The sequence below is a fragment of the Salvelinus alpinus genome, chromosome 21, assembly GCF_045679555.1.
Source record: "Salvelinus alpinus chromosome 21, SLU_Salpinus.1, whole genome shotgun sequence".
Lineage (NCBI taxonomy): Eukaryota > Metazoa > Chordata > Actinopteri > Salmoniformes > Salmonidae > Salvelinus > Salvelinus alpinus.
This window is the reverse complement of record NC_092106.1, coordinates 43,473,636-43,494,217: the sequence shown is the minus strand read 5'-3', so window position 1 is coordinate 43,494,217 and position 20,582 is coordinate 43,473,636. Positions and strand designations below refer to the sequence as shown.

Genomic DNA, 20,582 nt, shown 5'->3' with positions numbered 1-20,582 from the left:
AACCATCTAGTTGTATTATAACTCTCTGGGTGAGGAACTCCCTCTAAAACCATCTAGTTGTATTATAACTCTCTGGGTGATGAACTCCCTCTAAAACCATCTAGTTGTATTATAACTCTCTGGGTGATGAACTCCCTCTAAAACCACCTAGTTGTATTATAACTCTCTGGGTGAGGAACTCCCTCTGAAACCATCTAGTTGTATTAGTAAGTTCTCTTGTTTGACAATAGCCTGGCTGTTCACCATAAGCTTTCCCTCCAGATTATGCTCTTATCAATGTGATGCTTGTCTAGAGACAATAAGTAATACTCCACTCTGTCTGAATACCCTGTCTGAATACTCTGTCTGAATACCCTGTCTGAATACCCTGTCTGAATACTCTGTCTGAATACCCTGTCTGAATACTCTGTCTGAATACCCTGTCTGAGTACCCTGTCTGAATACCCTGTCTGAGTACCCTGTCTGAATACCCTGTCTGAGTACCCTGTCTGAATACCCTGTCTGAATACCCTGTCTGAGTACCCTGTCTGAATACCCTGTCTGAATACTCTGTCTGAATACCCTGTCTGAGTACCCTGTCTGAGTACCCTGTCTGAATACCCTGTCTGAATACCCTGTCTGAGTACCCTGTCTGAATACCCTGTATGAGTACCCTGTCTGAATACCCTGTATGAATACCCTGTCTGAATACCGTGCCTGAGTACCCTGTCTGAGTACCCTGTCTGAGTACCCTGTCTGAGTACCCTGTCTGAATACCCTGTATGAATACCCTGTCTGAGTACCCTGTCTGAATACCCTGTCTGAATACTCTGTCTGAATACTCTGTCTGAATACTCTGTCTGAATACCCTGTCTGAGTACCCTGTCTGAGTACCCTGTCTGAGTACCCTGTCTGAGTACCCTGTCTGAATACCCTGTCTGAGTACCCTGTCTGAATACCCTGTCTGAATACCCTGTCTGAGTACCCTGTCTGAATACCCTGTCTGAGACCCTGTCTGAATACCCTGTCTGAATACCCTGTCTGTGTCTGAAACGGCACCCTATTCACTATATCGTGCACTACTGTTGAACAAAGCCCTATGAGCCCTGTGTAAAAGTAGTGCACTACTGTTGAACAAAGCCCTATGAGCCCTGTGTAAAAGTAGTGCACTATCAGATTTGAACTGAACTGAACGTTCTGTCTGAAGCGCTCTGTAACACCCTTGAAGTGGGAACGTGGTAAAGCAATCTTAATGCAGGACATGATTTTCCCTGCTATATAACTTTGAACTCAGTAGAGGATTGGGGGAGAATATTTATTTTCAAAACAGACTTCAAGACCATAGACCCTTAACGCCTTTGTAAAAACACATTAACAAGATTTCTCGCCGGAGTCAAACTATTAACCTTGTGGATAACAACAACAAAAACGGTTAGGAAAACAGAGGCCTAATTGGAGAGGCAAACACAAAGCGAAGGGAGGAGGAGAGAAAAGACCAGAAGTCATTGGACCAAACACGTTCCAATAGCCAGAAAAGACCAGAAGTCATTGGACCAAACACGTTCCAATAGCCAGAAAAGACCAGAAGTCATTGGACCAAACACGTTCCAATAGCCAGAAAAGACGGCAGCATATTCTCTCTGTTCACGGCTAAGAGACACAGACAGGAAGGAGAATAAAAGCCAAAACCACCAGGAATTTAGCAAATTACAAACCTGTTGCCAAGTATTCCCACAAATAAAGAAAGAGAAGTGACGGTGTCTCAATGTCATCATGGACGGAATTATGGTTATGGGAACTGTGTGTGTGACTGTTTCAAGTAGTAGATATGTGTGTGACTGTTTCAAGTAGTAGATATGTGTGTGACTGTTTCAAGTAGTAGTTATGTGTGTGACTGTTTCAAGTAGTAGCTGTGTGTGTTTGTGTGTGACTGTTTCAAGTAGTAGATGTGTGTGTGACTGTTTCAAGTAGTAGATGTGTGTGTGACTGTTTCAAGTAGTAGCTGTGTGTGTTTGTGTGTGACTGTTTCAAGTAGTAGATGTGTGTGTGACTGTTTCAAGTAGTAGATGTGTGTGTGACTGTTTCAAGTAGTAGCTGTGTGTGTTTGTGTGTGACTGTTTCAAGTAGTAGATATGTGTGTGACTGTTTCAAGTAGTAGATGTGTGTGTGACTGTTTCAAGTAGTAGCTGTGTGTGTTTGTGTGTGACTGTTTCAAGTAGTAGTTGTGTGTGTGACTGTTTCAAGTAGTAGTTATGTGTGTGACTGTTTCAAGTAGTAGCTGTGTGTGTTTGTGTGTGACTGTTTCAAGTAGTAGATATGTGTGTGACTGTTTCAAGTAGTAGTTATGTGTGTGACTGTTTCAAGTAGTAGCTGTGTGTGTTTGTGTGTGACTGTTTCAAGTAGTAGATGTGTGTGTGACTGTTTCAAGTAGTAGCTGTGTGTGTTTGTGTGTGACTGTTTCAAGTAGTAGATATGTGTGTGACTGTTTCAAGTAGTAGATGTGTGTGTGACTGTTTCAAGTAGTAGCTGTGTGTGTTTGTGTGTGACTGTTTCAAGTATTAGCTATGTGTGTGACTGTTTCAAGTAGTAGATGTGTGTGTGACTGTTTCAAGTAGTAGCTGTGTGTGTTTGTGTGTGACTGTTTCAAGTATTAGCTATGTGTGTGACTGTTTCAAGTAGTAGCTATGTGTGTGACTGTTTCAAGTAGTAGATGTGTGTGTGTGTGTGTGTGACTGTTTCAAGTAGTAGCTATGTGTGTGTGTGACTGTTTCAAGTAGTAGATGTGTGTGTGTGTGTGGCTGTGGCTGTTTCAAGTAGTAGCTATGTGTGTGACTGTTTCAAGTAGTAGCTGTGTGTGTGTGTGACTGTTTCAAGTAGTCTCTTCTCAGTGAAATTAGCTGCAGTCAGTCTGCCTGTAGGCGGCTGGGCTGAGGCTCGGGTGGCAGTCGGCCACAGGGGAGCGGGGATATAGGGGGCTGAGGGAGTCTGTGTGTGTCCCTGGTGGGGGGGGGGTAAGGCGCTGAGGGAGTGTGTGTGTGTTTGTGTGTCCCTGGGGGCTAGTGCCGGGCAGCTGGGAGCTCTCTGCTCTGACTACATTCCTTCACACACACACACACACACACACACACACACACACACACACACACACACACACACACACACACACACACACACACACACACACACACACACACACACACACACACACACACACACACACACACACACACACACACACACACACACACACACTCCCCTGGCCTCCACTGCCAGCTGATGCCCCTGAAGACAGATGACCCTGCCACAGATGACCCTGACTGGCTCTCATACAGCAGGTCTGAGGCCCCCGAGGACCACTTAGCTGTGGGCCACAGATGACCCTGACTGGCTCTCATACAGCAGGCCTGAGGCCCAAACGACACCCTGTTCCCTTTATAGTGCACTCCTTTTGACCAGGATCCATAGGGCATATGGTGTTATTTTGGACGCATCCCAGGACACAGCAGACAGTGCTTACAGTCAGCCTACAAATCACCAGCAGCAGACAGACAGACAGTACACCGTCGACAGACAGACAGACAGACAGTACACCGTCGACAGACAGACAGACAGTACACCATCGACAGATGAAGGACACAAGCTGGTTCAGACAGACACGCTAACAGCACAGTGCTAACAGTCTACATTATGGAAACTATTTTTTAATTTTACTTCATTTAACCAGGATACTCTCCACTCAGTAATAATTGCCAATGTTTTCCAGGGTATCATCATCAACAATCAGTCTCCTCTGTTTTTCCCGAGAGGCAGTGAAGGTCGTAAGAAGGTATAGAGAGGAGAGAGACACGAGTCTAAAAATGTATTTCCGAGAAGAGGAGGTCACCATTGTTGAGATGAATCACAGCTGACAATAATCAGGAATGAGCCCTGCAGCCTTGATCAGCCAGATTACTGCCTGTTGCTAGGCAGATGTACAACGTGACAGAACCACCAGAGATTGGTCATCACACGCGGACACACACACACACACACACACACACACACACACACACACACACACACACACACACACACACACACACACACACACACACACACACACACACACACACACACACACACACACACACACACACACAGAGACACACACACACAGTCTTGTACAGCTAACCTTGTTTGGACACACAATTCAGTCACATTCAAAATCCTATTTTTCCTAACCCCTAAACTTAAACCTTACCCTAGCTCTAACCCTAAACCCTAAACCTTACCCTAGCTCTAACCCTAAACCCTAAACCCTACCCTAGCTCCTAACCCTAAACCCTACCCTAGCTCCTAACCCTAACCCTAAACCCTACCCTAGCTCCTAACCCTAAACCCTACCCTAGCTCCAAACCCTAACCCTAAACCTTACCCTAGCTCCTAACCCTAAACCTTACCCTAGCTCCTAACCCTAAACCTTACCCTAGCTCCTAACCCTAACCCTAAACCTTACCCTAGCTCCTAACCCTAAACCCTACCCTAGCTCCTAACCCTAAACCCTACCCTAGCTCCTAACCCTAAACCCTACCCTTGCTCCTAACTCTAACCCTAAACCCTACCCTAGCTCCTAACCCTAAACCCTACCCTAGCTCCTAACCCTAAACCCTACCCTAGCTCCTAACCCTAAACCCTACCCTAGCTCCTAACCCTAAACCCTACCCTAGCTCCTAACCCTAACCCTAAACCCTACCCTAACCCTAAACCAGCTCCTAACCCTGAACCTTACCCTAGCTCCTAACCCTAACCCTAAACCCTACCCTAGCTCCTAACCCTAACCCTAAACCCTACCCTAGCTCCTAACCCTAAACCCTACCCTAGCTCCTAACCCTAACCCTAAACCCTACCCTAGCTCCTAACCCTAAACCCTACCCTAGCTCCAAACCCTAACCCTAAACCTTACCCTAGCTCCTAACCCTAAACCCTACCCTAGCTCCTAACCCTGAACCTTACCCTAGCTCCTAACCCTAACCCTAAACCCTACCCTAGCTCCTAACCCTAAACCTTACCCTAGCTCCAAACCCTAAACCTTACCCTAGCTCCAAACCCTAAACCTTACCCTAGCTCCTAACCCTAAACCTTACCCTAGCTCCAAACCCTAAACCTTACCCTAGCTCCAAACCCTAAACCTTACCCTAGCTCCAAACCCTAAACCTTACCCTAGCTCCAAACCCTAACCCTAAACCTTACCCTAGCTCCTAAACCTAAACCTTACCCTAGCTCCAAACCCTAACCCTAAACCTTACCCTAGATCCTAAACCTAATTTTAAACCTAACACTAATTTTAACCTTAATCCTAAACCCCCTAAACATGTGGGGACTAACAAAATGTCCCCAGTTGAAAAAATGTTTTGTTGGTTTACTATTCTCGTGGAGACCTCTAGTCTTCAAGTATAGTTAAACACGTCCACCTGCACACACAGTCTGAGGGTGGGGTGACCTCACCTCAACACCATGTCCTGGCCTGTGTCTGGTGTGGCAGTCAGTCTGCCTGTCTGTGTGTCCGTCTGTCTGTGTGTGTGTGTGTTCACTGTATGTGTGTCCGTCTGTCTGTGTGTGTTCACTGTTTGTGTGTCCGTCTGTCTGTGTGTGTGTTCACTGTCTGTGTGTCAGTCTGTCTGTGTGTGTTCACTGTTTGTGTGTGTGTGTGTGTGTGTGTGTGTGTGTGTGTGTGTGTGTGTGTGTGTGTGTGTGTGTGTGTGTGTGTGTGTGTGTGTGTGTGTGTGTGTGTGTGTGTGTGTGTGTGTGTGTGTGTGTGTGTGTGTGTGTGTACCTGAGAGATGTCCATGACAGCATCACAGCTGAGAGGTCGTGCAGAGGTCAGGTCGTTGAACCCCAGCAGGGTAGAGATGATCCCGTTCTGGTCAATTCGTCTGATCATAGTCCCGTCCACAAAGAAGATCACTCCATACTTATCCACTGTGATACCTGGTGGAGAGATGAGGGGTGGAGGGAGGGATGTAGGGATGGGGGTGGAGTGAGGGAGGGATGGATGGGGTGGAGGGATGAGGAATGGAGTCATGAGGTATGGAGGGATGTGGGATGGAGGGATGAGGGATGGAGGGATGAGGAATGGAGTCATGAGGTATGGAGGGATGAGGGATGGAGGGATGAGGGATGGAGGGATGAGGGATGAGGGATGGAGGGATGGAGGGATGAGGGATGGAGGGATGAGGGATGGAGTCATGAGGTATGGAGGGATGAGGGATGGAGGGATGATGGATGAGGGATGGAGGGATGGAGGGATGAGGGATGAGGGATGGAAGGGTGGAGGGATGAGGAATGGAGTCATGAGGTATGGAGGGATGTGGGATGGAGGGATGAGGGATGGAAGGGTGGAGGGATGAGGTATGGAGGGATGAGGGATGAGGGATGGAGGGATGAGGGATGGAGGGATGAGGGATGGAGGGATGAGGGATGATGGATGGAGGGATGAGGGATGATGGATGGAGGGATGAGGGATGGAGTCATGAGGTATGGAGGGATGAGGGATGGAGGGATGAGGGATGAGGGATGGAGGGATGAGGGATGATGGATGGAGGGATGAGGGATGGAGTCATGAGGTATGGAGGGATGAGGGATGGATGGAGGGATGAGGGATGAGGGATGGGACATCGTCAGCTCTAAGTGCATCTCTACTGGTAGTATAACACAATACATCAATATACTAACACAATACATCAATGTACTAACACAATACATCAATGTACTAACACAATACATGTGTTTTACAGTTGTAGGTCAGACTGTGTTGGCTGCTATAGGGTTATTCAGACTGTATTGGCTGCTATAGGGTTATTCAGACTGTATTGGCTGCTATAGGGTTATTCAGACTGTATTGGCTGCTATAGGTCAGACTGTATTGGCTGCTATAGGTCAGACTGTATTGGCTGCTATAGGTCAGACCGTATTGGCTGCTATAGGTCAGACTGTATTGGCTGCTATAGGTCAGACTGTATTGGCTGCTATAGGTCAGACTGTATTGGCTGCTATAGGTCAGACTGTATTGGCTGCTATAGGTCAGACTGTATTTGCTGCTATAGGTCAGACTGTATTGGCTGCTTTAGGTCAGACTGTATTGGCTGCTATAGGTCAGACTGTATTGGCTGCTATAGGTCAGACTGTATTGGCTGCTATAGGTCAGACTGTATTGGCTGCTTTAGGTCAGACTGTATTGGCTGCTATAGGTCAGACTGTATTGGCTGCTATAGGTCAGACTGTATTGGCTGCTATAGGTCAGACTGTATTGGCTGCTATAGGTCAGACTGTATTGGCTGCTATAGGTCAGACTGTATTGGCTGCTATAGGTCAGACTGTATTGGCTGCTATAGGTCAGACTGTATTGGCTGCTTTAGGTCAGACTGTATTGGCTGCTATAGGTCAGACTGTATTGGCTGCTATAGGTCAGACTGTATTGGCTGCTATAGGTCAGACTGTATTGGCTGCTATAGGTCAGACTGTATTGGCTGCTTTAGGTCAGACTGTATTGGCTGCTATAGGTCAGACTGTATTGGCTGCTATAGGTCAGACTGTATTGGCTGCTATAGGTCAGACTGTATTGGCTGCTTCAGGTCAGACTGTATTGGCTGCTATAGGTCAGACTGTATTGGCTGCTATAGGTCAGACTGTATTGGCTGCTATAGGTCAGACTGTATTGGCTGCTATAGGTCAGACTGTATTGGCTGCTATAGGTCAGACTGTATTGGCTGCTTTAGGTCAGACTGTATTGGCTGCTATAGGTCAGACTGTATTGGCTGCTATAGGTCAGACTGTATTGGCTGCTATAGGTCAGACTGTATTGGCTGCTATAGGTCAGACTGTATTGGCTGCTTTAGGTCAGACTGTATTGGCTGCTTTAGGTCAGACTGTATTGGCTGCTATAGGTCAGACTGTATTGGCTGCTATAGGTCAGACTGTATTGGCTGCTATAGGTCAGACTGTATTGGCTGCTATAAACAGACATGGAGGTCCTGGTTAATTTCAATACTCTGTTCACAGTTGTTCCCTGTTGAAAGGTTTTCTGGGCAGCAGGCTTGTTTCAGGGTTATTTGTGAATGTATTGAATCACTGTGTGTGTGTGGGGGGGGGGGGGCTCTCAGGCTCACACACACACACACACACACACACACACACACACACACACACACACACACACACACACACACACACACACACAGACACACAAATACACACAAACACACAAATACACACAAACACACAAATACACACACACACAAACAAACAGACACACAAACAAACACAAACACACAGACACACACACACACACAAACACACACAAACACATACACACACACCCACAAACAAACATACACAAACACACAAATACACACACACACACAAACAAACACACACACAAACAAACACAAACACAAACACACACACAAACAAACACACAAACACACAGACACACACACACACACACAAATACACACAAACACACACAAACACATACACACACACCCACAAACAAACATACACAAACACACAAATACACACACACACACAAACAAACACACACACAAACAAACACAAACACACACACAAACAAACACACAAACAAACAGACAATCACACAATCACACAATCACACAGTCACACAAACACACAGTCACACAATCACACAAACACACAGTCACACAATCACACAATCACACAATCACACAGTCACACAAACACACAAACACAGAATCACAGAATCACACAAACACAAACACATACTACTTAACGCTTCCTGATTCTCCACTATTTTACAAGGTTCATAGAGGGCTGTGTGTTTTGTAGGCCTGCGCGAGAGAACATATTATCCAATGTGTCAAACATGAAGTGTATTGATCTGGTCTATTCCAGTAATGTTTCCTGCCAGCTAACACTCTAACCCACCAGTAACCTTGAACTAGCAGTAACCTTACACCGAAGCTATGTTCCCAGTCAGCTAACACTCTAACCCACCAGTAACCTTGAACTAGCAGTAACCTTACACCGAAGCTATGTTTCCTGCCAGCTAACACTCTAACCCACCAGTAACCTTGAACTAGCAGTAACCTTACACCGAAGCTATGTTTCCTGCCAGCTAACACTCTAACCCATCAGTAACCTTGAACTAGCAGTAACCTTACACCGAAGCTATGTTCCCAGTCAGCTAACACTCTAACCCACCAGTAACCTTGAACTAGCAGTAACCTTACACCGAAGCTATGTTCCCAGTCAGCTAACACTCTAACCCACCAGTAACCTTGAACTAGCAGTAACCTTACACCGAAGCTATGTTTCCTGCCAGCTAACACTCTAACCCACCAGTAACCTTGAACTAGCAGTAACCTTACACCGAAGCTATGTTTCCTGCCAGCTAACACTCTAACCCATCAGTAACCTTGAACTAGCAGTAACCTTACACCGAAGCTATGTTCCCAGTCAGCTAACACTCTAACCCACCAGTAACCTTGAACTAGCAGTAACCTTACACCGAAGTCTACCCAACAGTATCAGTCGTTTCGGAGCGTAAGGGAAACAGCCACATGATACGATCTTTCAACAGTCCTTTTTTACCCTGTTCCAATATATGCACAAAATGCACCTGCACCTGCACATAACATCTAATGTTATGTCCATAGCTCGTTGTGTTGGTGAGCGTAGCATCCACAGCCTGTTATGTTCTGTTACATCTAATGTTATGTCCATAAACGGGTTCCAAAATGGTTCTCCGGCTTATCCCCATAAGAAAACACTTTTCGGTTCCAGGTAGAACTTTTTGGGGTTCCATGTAGAACCCTCTATGTAAAGGGTTCTACCCGAAACCAAAAGGGTTCTACCTGGAACCAAAAGGGTTCTACCTGGAACCAAAAGGGTTCTACCTACAACCAAAAAACGTTTATTCAAAGGGTTATCCTATGGGGACTGTCAAAGAACCATTTTAGGTTAACATTTCTTTCTAAGAGTGTAGGTTAGTACTATGTTCTGTCCATACCTCGTGGGTTGGTGAGCGTAGCCTCCACAGCCTTGCCCCCATCTCCACACCGTGTCTCGTCGTAGGGCAGACACTGGTCTCCAGTCCCAGCTACCAGCTCCAGGTTCTTGGTCACATCTTTTATGGCGCTCAGAGACTTCACCTTGAACACCTTCCTAGTGCTGGTGTCTGACAGGTAAACAGCCCCAGACACAGGACTACTGGCCAGGTAGTACTTATGGGCCGGGCTGTTACTGGAGAGAGGAGACAGAAAAGAGAAGAGCATCAGTCAAGCTGGGAGGGATGCAATGCCTTCAATATAACTACTACCTTTAATATAAATATTACCTTTAATATAACTACTACCTTTAATATAAATATTACCTTTAATATAAATATTACCTTTAATATAACTAGTACCTTTAATATAACTATTACCTTTAATATAACTACTATCTTTAATATAACTATTACCTTTAATATAACTACTACCTTTAATATAACTATTACCTTTAATATAACTATTACCTTTAATATAACTATTACCTTTAATATAACTACTACCTAATGCCTGGACGTGGTACTCAGTGATGTGTTTTGTTGGATTTGCCCCAAACATAACACTTTGTATTCAGGACAAAAACTTAACTTCTTTGCCAACATATTTACAGTTTTACTTTAGTGCCTTATTGCAAACAGGATGCATGATATATTTCCATATATATTTCCATCTTTTCACTCTGTCATGTGGAGTAACTAAAATGTTGTTGATTCATCCTCAGTTTCACAGCCATTAAACTCTGTAACTGTTTTAGAGTCAGCAGTGGCCTCATGGTGAAATCCCTGAGTGGTTTCCTTCCTCTCCGGCAACTGAGTTAGGAAGGACGCCTGTATCTTTGTAGTGACTGGGTGTATTGATACACCATCCAAAGTGTAATTAATAACTTGCTCAAAGGGATATCCCATGCTCAAGGGGATATTCAATGTCTGTTTTTTTATTTTTACCTATCAACCAATAGGTGCCCTTCTTTGTGAGGCATTGGAAAACCTCCCGGGTCTTTGTGGTTGGAATATCTGTCTGAAATTCACTGTTAGACTGAGGGACCATACAGATAATTGTACGTGTTGGGTACAGAGATGAGGTAGTCATTCAAAAGTCCTGTTAAACACTATTATTGCACACAGAGTGAGTCCATACAACTTATTATATGACTTGGTAAACACATGTTTACTCCTGGACTGATTATGGATTGAATATCTCAAGACATTTCAGTTTTTCATTTTGAATTCATTTGTAATGGATTCTAAAAACATAATTCCACTTTGACATTATGTGGTATTGTCTGTAGGACAGTGATACAACATCTCAATTTAATCCATGTTAAATTCAGGCTGTAACACAACGAAATATGAAAAAAGTCAAGGGGTGTGAATACTTAGTGAAGGCACTGTATATAGGGAATAGAGTGCCATTTACATATGTAGGATTTTCATTTGATCACCGTGTTGCAGGATAACTTTTCTGCAATGCAGGAAGTGTAAAACTTGTAGTGCATTTGAGGTTTAAAAAGGCTTCTGAAGTTCGTAATTTCCACTTTGAAATTTCAGACTTGATGTTCCATTACGAAAAATGTTTCAACCTCTACAAAACTGTCCATTACAGACCACATAATAATTTACATGTCTGTTGCTTTAAGATCATTTTCCTGCTGTAGTAAACTGGCTAAATAATTAAGATCCCACATCTGTAAGAAGCAGCCACAATGTAAGAATGGATGGATTTAGGAACATATACAGCAAGGTGATGAAATACATAGGATTCACACATTCACTCAGTGTGAATGAAGGACAGATATGAGGTAACAGTGTAAATGAAGGACAGATAGGAGGTAACAGTGTAAATGAAGGACTGATAGGATGTAACAGTGTAAATGAAGGACAGATATGAGGTAACAGTGTAAATGAAGGACTGATAGGATGTAACAGTGTAAATGAAGGACAGATAGGAGGTAACACAGTGTAAATGAAGGACAGATAGGAGGTAACAGTGTAAATGAAGGACTGATAGAAGGTAACAGTGTAAATGAAGGACAGATAGGAGGTAACAGTGTAAATGAAGGACTGATAGAAGGTAACAGTGTAAATGAAGGACATATAGGAGGTAACACAGTGTGAATGAAGGACAGATAGGAGGTAACAGTGTAAATGAAGGACTGATAGAAGGTAACAGTGTAAATGAAGGACAGATAGGAGGTAACAGTGTAAATGAAGGACATATAGGAGGTAACAGTGTAAATGAAGGACATATAGGAGGTAACACAGTGTGAATGAAGGACAGATAGGAGGTAACACAGTGTAAATGAAGGACATATATGATGTCACACAGTGTAAATGAAGGACTGATAGAAGGTAACAGTGTAAATGAAGGACTGATATGAGGTAACACAGTGTAAATGAAGGACTGATATGAGGTAACACAGTGTAAATGAAGGACAGATATGAGGTAACAGTGTAAATGAAGGACAGATAGGAGGTAACTCAGTGCAAATGAAGGACAGATAGGAGGTAACTCAGTGCAAATGAAGGACAGATAGGAGGTAACTCGGTGCACATGAAGGACAGATAGGAGGTAACACAGTGTAAATGAAGGACAGCAAACCATGAAATTAAAAAGAAATTAAACAAAAATGTGACATACACCTGAAGTTACACATTGATTTACTATACAATGCTGTACGTGGCCTTTCAGAACCTGCCTGCGAAGTCCCTGTCTGAATACAGAACACAGTACATGTGCGTCTAGCAGTTACCTGTACCATGGGTGTTTCATACAGCCACCCCCTCGGGGACTCTCTTATAGAGACATAAGCTACGTCCCAAATGGAACACTAGTCCTGTTATAAACGCACTACTTTGGACCAGGGCCTTGAAAGGAATAGGGTGGGTATTTGGGACACAGACACTGAATATACAACGGAGCTGAACGGCTATCCAAACACATTATGCCCCCTTCAACACTGAAGACAGAGCAGAAACACCACGGTGTGTGTGTGTGTGTGTGTGTGTGTGTGTGTGTGTGTGTGTGTGTGTGTGTGTGTGTGTGTGCGTGCGTGCGTGCGTGCGTGCGTGCGTGCGTGCGTGCGTGCGTGCGTGCGTGTGTGTGTGTCATCTATTAACCAGCGACAGAGTAATCCTTCATTCACACAGGGGTGAGGTAGGGGATTTGAAAGCCTGACAAAATGTGGCCAATCAGAATGTCCCCTGCAGCTAGAAGGAAACCAGCTACCTGCTGAAAGCGGCAATCAGAAAGTTACTGACAGACAACTCCCCCTCCCTCTACCTCTACCTCTACCTCTACCCCTACCCCTACCCACCCTACCCCTACCTCTACCCCTACCCCTACCCATCCTACCCCTACCCCTACCCCTACCCCTACCCACTGACAGACAACTCACAGTGGTGCCACTATGAAAGACATGGAGTGTCTCAAACAACACCCTCTACCCCTACCCCTACCCATCCTATCCCTACTATACCCATTCACATTTACATTTACATTACATTTACATTTAAGTCATTTAGCAGACGCTCTTATCCAGAGCGACTTACAAATTGGTGCATTCACCTTATGATATCCAGTGGAACAACCACTTTACAATAGTGCATCTAACTCTTTTAAGGGGGGGGGGGGGGGGGTTAGAAGGATTACTTTCTCCTATCCTAGGTCTTCCTTAAAGGGGGGGGGTTTCAGGTGTCTCCGGAAGGTGGTGATTGACTCCGCTGACCTGGCGTCGTGAGGGAGTTTGTTCCACCATTGGGGTGCCAGAGCAGCGAACAGTTTTGACTGGGCTGAGCGGGAACTGTACTTCCTCAGAGGTAGGGAGGCGAGCAGGCCAGAGGTGGATGAACGCAGTGCCCTTGTTTGGGTGTAGGGCCTGATCAGAGCCTGAAGGTACGGAGGTGCCGTTCCCCTCACAGCTCCGTAGGCAAGCACCATGGTCTTGTAGCGGTATGCGAGCTTCAACTGGAAGCCAGTGGAGAGAGCGGAGGAGCGGGGTGACGTGAGAGAACTTGGGAAGGTTGGGAATACCCCTACCCCTACCCATCCTATCCCTACTATATCTCTACCCCTACCCCTACCCATCCTATCCCTACTATATCTCTACCCCTACCCCTACCCATCCTATCCCTACTATATCTCTACCTCTACCCATCCTATCCCTACTATATCTCTACCCCTACCCATCCTATCCCTACTATATCTCTACCCCTACCCCTACCCATCCTATCCCTACTATACCTCTACCCCTACCCATCCTATGCCTACTATATCTCTACCCCTACCCATCCTATCCCCACTATATCTCTACCCCTACCCCTACCCATCCTATCCCTACTATACCTCTACCCCTACCCATCCTATCCCTACTATATCTCTACCCCTACCCATCCTATGCCTACTATATCTCTACCCCTACCCATCCTATCCCTACTATATCTCTACCCCTACCCATCCTATCCCTACTATATCTCTACCCCTACCCCTACCCATCCTATCCCTACTATACCCCTACCCCTACCCATCCTATCCCTACTATATCTCTACCTCTACCCATCCTATGCCTACTATATCTCTACCCCTACCCCTACCCATCCTATCCCTACTATATCTCTACCTCTACCCATCCTATGCCTACTATATCTCTACCCCTACCCATCCTATCCCTACTATATCTCTACCTCTACCCATCCTATGCCTACTATATCTCTACCCCTACCCCTACCCATCCTATCCCTACTATATCTCTACCTCTACCCATCCTATGCCTACTATATCTCTACCCCTACCCATCCTATCCCTACTATATCTCTACCCCTACCCATCCTATCCCTACTATATCTCTACCCCTACCCATCCTATCCCTACTATATCTCTACCCCTACCCATCCTATCCCTACTCTATCCCTACCCCTACCCTACCCCATCCTATCCCTACTATACTCCTACCATACCCCTATCCTATCCTATCCCTATCCCTACCCTACCCCATCCTATCCCTACTATACCCCTACCACACCCTTACCCCTACCCTAATCCTATCCCAACTCTACCCCTACCCCTATCCTATCCCTACTATATCCCTACCCTAACCTTACCCTAATTACCCCTACTCTGCCCCTATCCTATCCCTACTCTATCCTACCCCTATCTGAATCCCTACTCTATCCTACCCCTATCCCTGCTAATCCCTACCCTATATCCATATCTGTGAAAGACAGATAGATAGTATCTGAAGAGTGTTAAGTCAACTGATATAGGGGTCATAGGGTAACTATGGGGTGAACTAGGGGTCAGAGGGTAACTATGGGGTGAACTAGGGGTCGTAGGGTAACTATAGGGTGAACTAGGGGTCGTAAGGTAACTATAGGGTGAACTAGGGGTCGTAGGGTAACTATAGGGTGAACTAGGGGTCGTAAGGTAACTATTGGGTGAACTAGGGGTCAGAGGGTAACTATAGGGTGAACTAGGGGTCGTAGGGTAACTATAGGGTGAACTAGGGGTCGTAGGGTAACTATAGGGTGAACTAGGGGTCAGAGGGTAACTATAGGGTGAACTAGGGGTTGTAGGGTAACTATAGGGTGAACTAGGGGTCAGAGGGTAACTATAGGGTGAACTAGGGGTCGTGGGGTAACTATAGGGTGAACTAGAGGTCGTAGGGTAACTATAGGGTGAACTAGGGGTCGTAGGGTAACTATAGGGTGAACTAGGGGTCGTAGGGTAACTATAGGGTGAACTAGGGGTCGTAGGGTAACTATAGGGTGAAATAGGGGTCGTAGGGTAACTATAGGGTGAACTAGGGGTCGTAGGGTAACTATAGGGTGAACTAGGGGTCGTGGGGTAACTATAGGGTGAACTAGGGGTCGTAAGGTAACTATAGGGTGAACTAGGGGTCAGAGGGTAACTATAGGGTGAACTAGGGGTCGTAGGGTAACTATAGGGTGAACTAGGGGTCAGAGGGTAACTATAGGGTGAACTAGGGGTCGTAGGGTAACTATAGGGTGAACTAGGGGTCAGAGGGTAACTATAGGGTGAACTAGGGGTCGTAGGGTAACTATAGGGTGAACTAGGGGTCGTAGGGTAACTATAGGGTGAACTAGAGGTCGTAGGGTAACTATAGGGTGAACTAGGGGTCGTAGGGTAACTATAGGGTGAACTAATCACTATTGCTCTGCCACTGATTTGGCTCTTGTGACCTTCATCAGTAAGATCTGATTCAGAGACTAAATCAATAGACCTGTTACAGACAGCCGACAAACGGATATTTTAAGTGAACTCAAAGAGCCCTTGTCTTTTAAGAGGAGTTGATGAGCTGTAGCTAGTGGTGAAGAAGAAGTGAGGGACTCTAACCAGCACAGATCTGAAGGGAGAGAGTAGTGAGGGACTCTAACCAGCACAGATCTGAAGGGAGAGACTAGAGTAGTGAGGGACTCTAACCAGCACAGATCTGAAGGGAGAGAGTAGTGAGGGACTCTAACCAGCACAGACCTGAAGGGAGAGACTAGAGTAGTGAGGGACTAACCAGCACAGATCTGAAGGGAGAGACTAGAGAAGTGAGGGACTCTAACCAGCACAGACCTGAAGGGAGAGACTAGAGTAGTGAGGGACTCTAACCAGCACAGATCTGAAGGGAGAGACTAGAGTAGTGAGGGACTCTAACCAGCACAGATCTGAAGGGAGAGAGTAGTGAGGGACTCTAACCAGCACAGATCTGAAGGGAGAGACTAGAGTAGTGAGGGACTCTAACCAGCACAGATCTGAAGGGAGAGACTAGAGTAATGAGGGACTCTAACCAGCACAGATCTGAAGGGAGAGACTAGAGTAGTGAGGGACTCTAACCAGCACAGACCTGAAGGGAGAGACTAGAGTAGCGAGGGACTCTAACCAGCACAGATCTGAAGGGAGAGACTAGAGTAGTGAGGGACTCTAACCAGCACAGACCTGAAGGGAGAGACTAGAGTAGTGAGGGACTCTAACCAGCACAGATCTGAAGGGAGAGACTAGAGAAGTGAGGGACTCTAACCAGCACAGACCTGAAGGGAGAGACTAGAGTAGTGAGGGACTCTAACCAGCACAGATCTGAAGGGAGAGACTAGAGTAGTGAGGGACTCTAACCAGCACAGATCTGAAGGGAGAGACTAGAGTAGTGAGGGACTCTAACCAGCACAGATCTGAAGGGAGAGACTAGAGTAGTGAGGGACTCTAACCAGCACAGATCTGAAGGGAGAGACTAGAGTAGTGAGGGACTCTAACCAGCACAGATCTGAAGGGAGAGACTAGAGTAGTGAGGGACTCTAACCAGCACAGATCTGAAGGGAGAGACTAGAGTAGTGAGGGACTCTAACCAGCACAGACCTGAAGGGAGAGACTAGAGTAGCGAGGGACTCTAACCAGCACAGATCTGCCAAATAGGATAATCATTACCCTGGCGTCCATCGTAACCCGTCTGTCAGCATGGCATCATTCAAACAGGATTAAGACAGAACACATACACACACAAACACGCACACACACACACACACACAAAACACCCTCAAAACCAAAAATCCAACCTTGAATTCCCAGCTTCCTGTGAGGCTCCCGGAGGCAGCCGAGTGCCAAGACCTGATATTCTCATGAGAGTAAGGCTTCGAGGTGCACGGCGGGACCAGTAGGTCCGTGGCACTGGGCCACGTCACAAATGACACCCTATTTCCTTAGTAAAGTGCACTACTTACAGGGCTCTGGTCAAAAGTAGTGCACTATAATAGGGAATAGGGGTGCACTTTGGAATGCCACCCACTGTCAGCTACTGTACATAATTCTGAATGACAATTGACCTTCTGCTGCAGGGGGCGATGACAGGGGCCCTACAGAAAACCACAGGGCGAACCTGTCACTATCAGAACACTGACCAGTCTGACTGGGATTATTTTAGTCCACATTGCAGCCAAAACCGGTTTGGTCCTGGATGGAAACATGACTCCACATATGGCAGGAGTAGGTCACATAAAACTACGTCCCTCACTTCCTGGATGACTGTTTAACCTCTCTCTCTCGCTCATAAAACTACGTCCCTCACTTCCTGGATGACTGTTTAACCTCTCTCTCTCGCTCATAAAACTACGTCCCTCACTTCCTGGATAACTGTATAACATCTCTCTCGCTCATAAAACGACGTCCGTCACTTCCTGGATAACTGTATAACCTCTCTCTCGCTCATAAAACTACGTCCGTCACTTCCTGGATAACTGTATAACCTCTCTCTCTCTCTCATAAAACTACGTCCCTCACTTCCTGGATAACTGTATAACCTCTCTCTCTCGCTCATAAAACTACGTCCCTCACTTCCTGGATGACTGTATAACCTCTCTCTCTCGCTCATAAAACTACGTCCCTCACTTCCTGGATAACTGCATAACATCCATCTATCCATAGTGATCATATGATAGGCTATCAGTGTTGGAAACACGGAAACGCAAACTATGAGACAAATGTCCTGCCCTTCAGCTACTTCAATGACTGACTGACTGACTGACTGACTGACTGACTCTCTGACTGACTGACTGACTCTCTGATTGACTGACTGACTGACTGACTGACTCTCTGACTGACTGACTGACTCTCTGATTGACTGACTGACTGACTGACTGACTGACTCTCTGACTGACTGACTGACTCTCTGATTGACTGACTCTCTGACTGACTGACTGACTGACTGACTGACTGACTGACTGACTGGCTGACTGATTGACTGACTCTCTGACTGACATCCGGTCAGATGTACAATATAGAAACAGGGCAGAAAGTTGCAATAGTCCCCTGCAACCCAAGGTTCGAAACCAACATAAACAGAAACCATCTTAAACCTAACCCTTACACTAACCCTAACTCTAACCCTGACCCCTAACTCTAACTCTAACCCTAACCCTAACTCTAACCCTAACCCTAACTCTGACCCCTAACTCTAACTCTGACCCCTAACCCTAACTCTAACTCTAACCCTAACTCTAACCCCTAACTCTAACCCTGACCCCTAACTCTAACTCTGACCCCTAACCCTAACTCTAACTCTAACCCTAACTCTAACCCCTAACTCTAACCCTAACTCTAACCCTAACCCTAACTCTAACCCTAACTCTAACCCCTAACTCTAACCCTAACTCTAACCCCTAACTCTAACTCTAACTCTAACCCTAACTCTAACCCTAACCCTAACTCTGACCCCTAACCCTAACTCTAACTCTAACCCTAACTCTAACCCCTAACTCTAACCCTAACTCTAACCCTGACCCCTAACTCTAACTCTAACTCTAACCCTAACTCTAACCCCTAACTCTAACCCTAACTCTAACCCTGACCCCTAACTCTAACTCTAACCCTAACCCTAACTCTAACCCCTAACTCTAACCCTAACTCTAACCCTGACCCCTAACTCTAACTCTAACCCTAACCCTAACTCTAACCCCTAACTCTAACCCTAACTCTAACCCTGACCCCTAACTCTAACCCCTAACTCTAACCCTAACTCTAACCCTGACCCCTAACTCTAACTCTAACCCTAACCCTAACTCTAACCCCTAACTCTAACCCTAACTCTAACCCTGACCCCTAACTCTAACTCTAACCCTAACCCTAACTCTAACCCCTAACTCTAACCCTAACTCTAACCCTGACCCCTAACTCTAACTCTGACCCCTAACCCTAACTCTAACTCTAACCCTAACTCTAACCCCTAACTCTAACTCTAACCCCTAACTCTAACCCTAACCCTAACTCTAACCCTAACTCTAACTCTAACCCTAACTCTAACCCCTAACTCTAACCCTAACTCTAACCCCTAACTCTAACTCTAACTCTAACCCTAACTCTAACCCCTAACTCTAACCCCTAACTCTAACCCTAACTCTAACCCCTAACTCTAACCCCTAACTCTAACCCCTAACTCTAACTCTAACTCTAACCCTAACTCTAACCCCTAACTCTAACCCTAACTCTAACCCCTAACTCTAACTCTAACTCTAACTCTAACCCTAACTCTAACCCCTAACTCTAACCCTAACTCTAACCCTAACTCTAACCCTAACTCTAACTCTAACCCCTAACTCTAACTCTAACTCTAACCCCTAACTCTAACTCTAACCCCTAACCCTAACTCTAACTCTAACCCCTAACTCTAACTCTAACTCTAACCCCTAACTCTAACTCTAACCCCTAACTCTAACTCTAACTCTAACCCCTAACTCTAACTCTAACTCTAACCCCTAACCCTAACTCTAACTCTAACCCCTAACTCTAACTCTAACCCCTAACTCTAACTCTAACCCCTAACTCTAACTCTAACCCCTAACTCTAACTCTAACCCTAACTCTAACTCTAACTCTAACCCCTAACCCTAACTCTAACTCTAACTCTAACTCTAACTCTAACCCCTAACTCTAACTCTAACTCTAACCCCTAACCCTAACTCTAACTCTAACCCCTAACTCTAACTCTAACCCCTAACTCTAACTCTAACCCCTAACCCTAACTCTAACTCTAACCCCTAACTCTAACTCTAAC

At 45.7% G+C, this 20,582-nt stretch overlaps 1 protein-coding gene across 1 annotated transcript in view; it reads right to left on the bottom strand.

Annotated features, from left to right (window-relative positions):
- The window catches only part of LOC139548337 (teneurin-4), a gene marked incomplete at its 5' end in the record, with an annotated part of 289,854 nt that overhangs the window by 133,801 nt on the left and 135,471 nt on the right, over window positions 1–20,582 (bottom strand). The window contains 2 exon segments of the mRNA XM_071357954.1: window positions 5,792–5,946; window positions 10,004–10,236. Coding sequence (XP_071214055.1) covers window positions 5,792–5,946; window positions 10,004–10,236 — 388 coding nt within the window.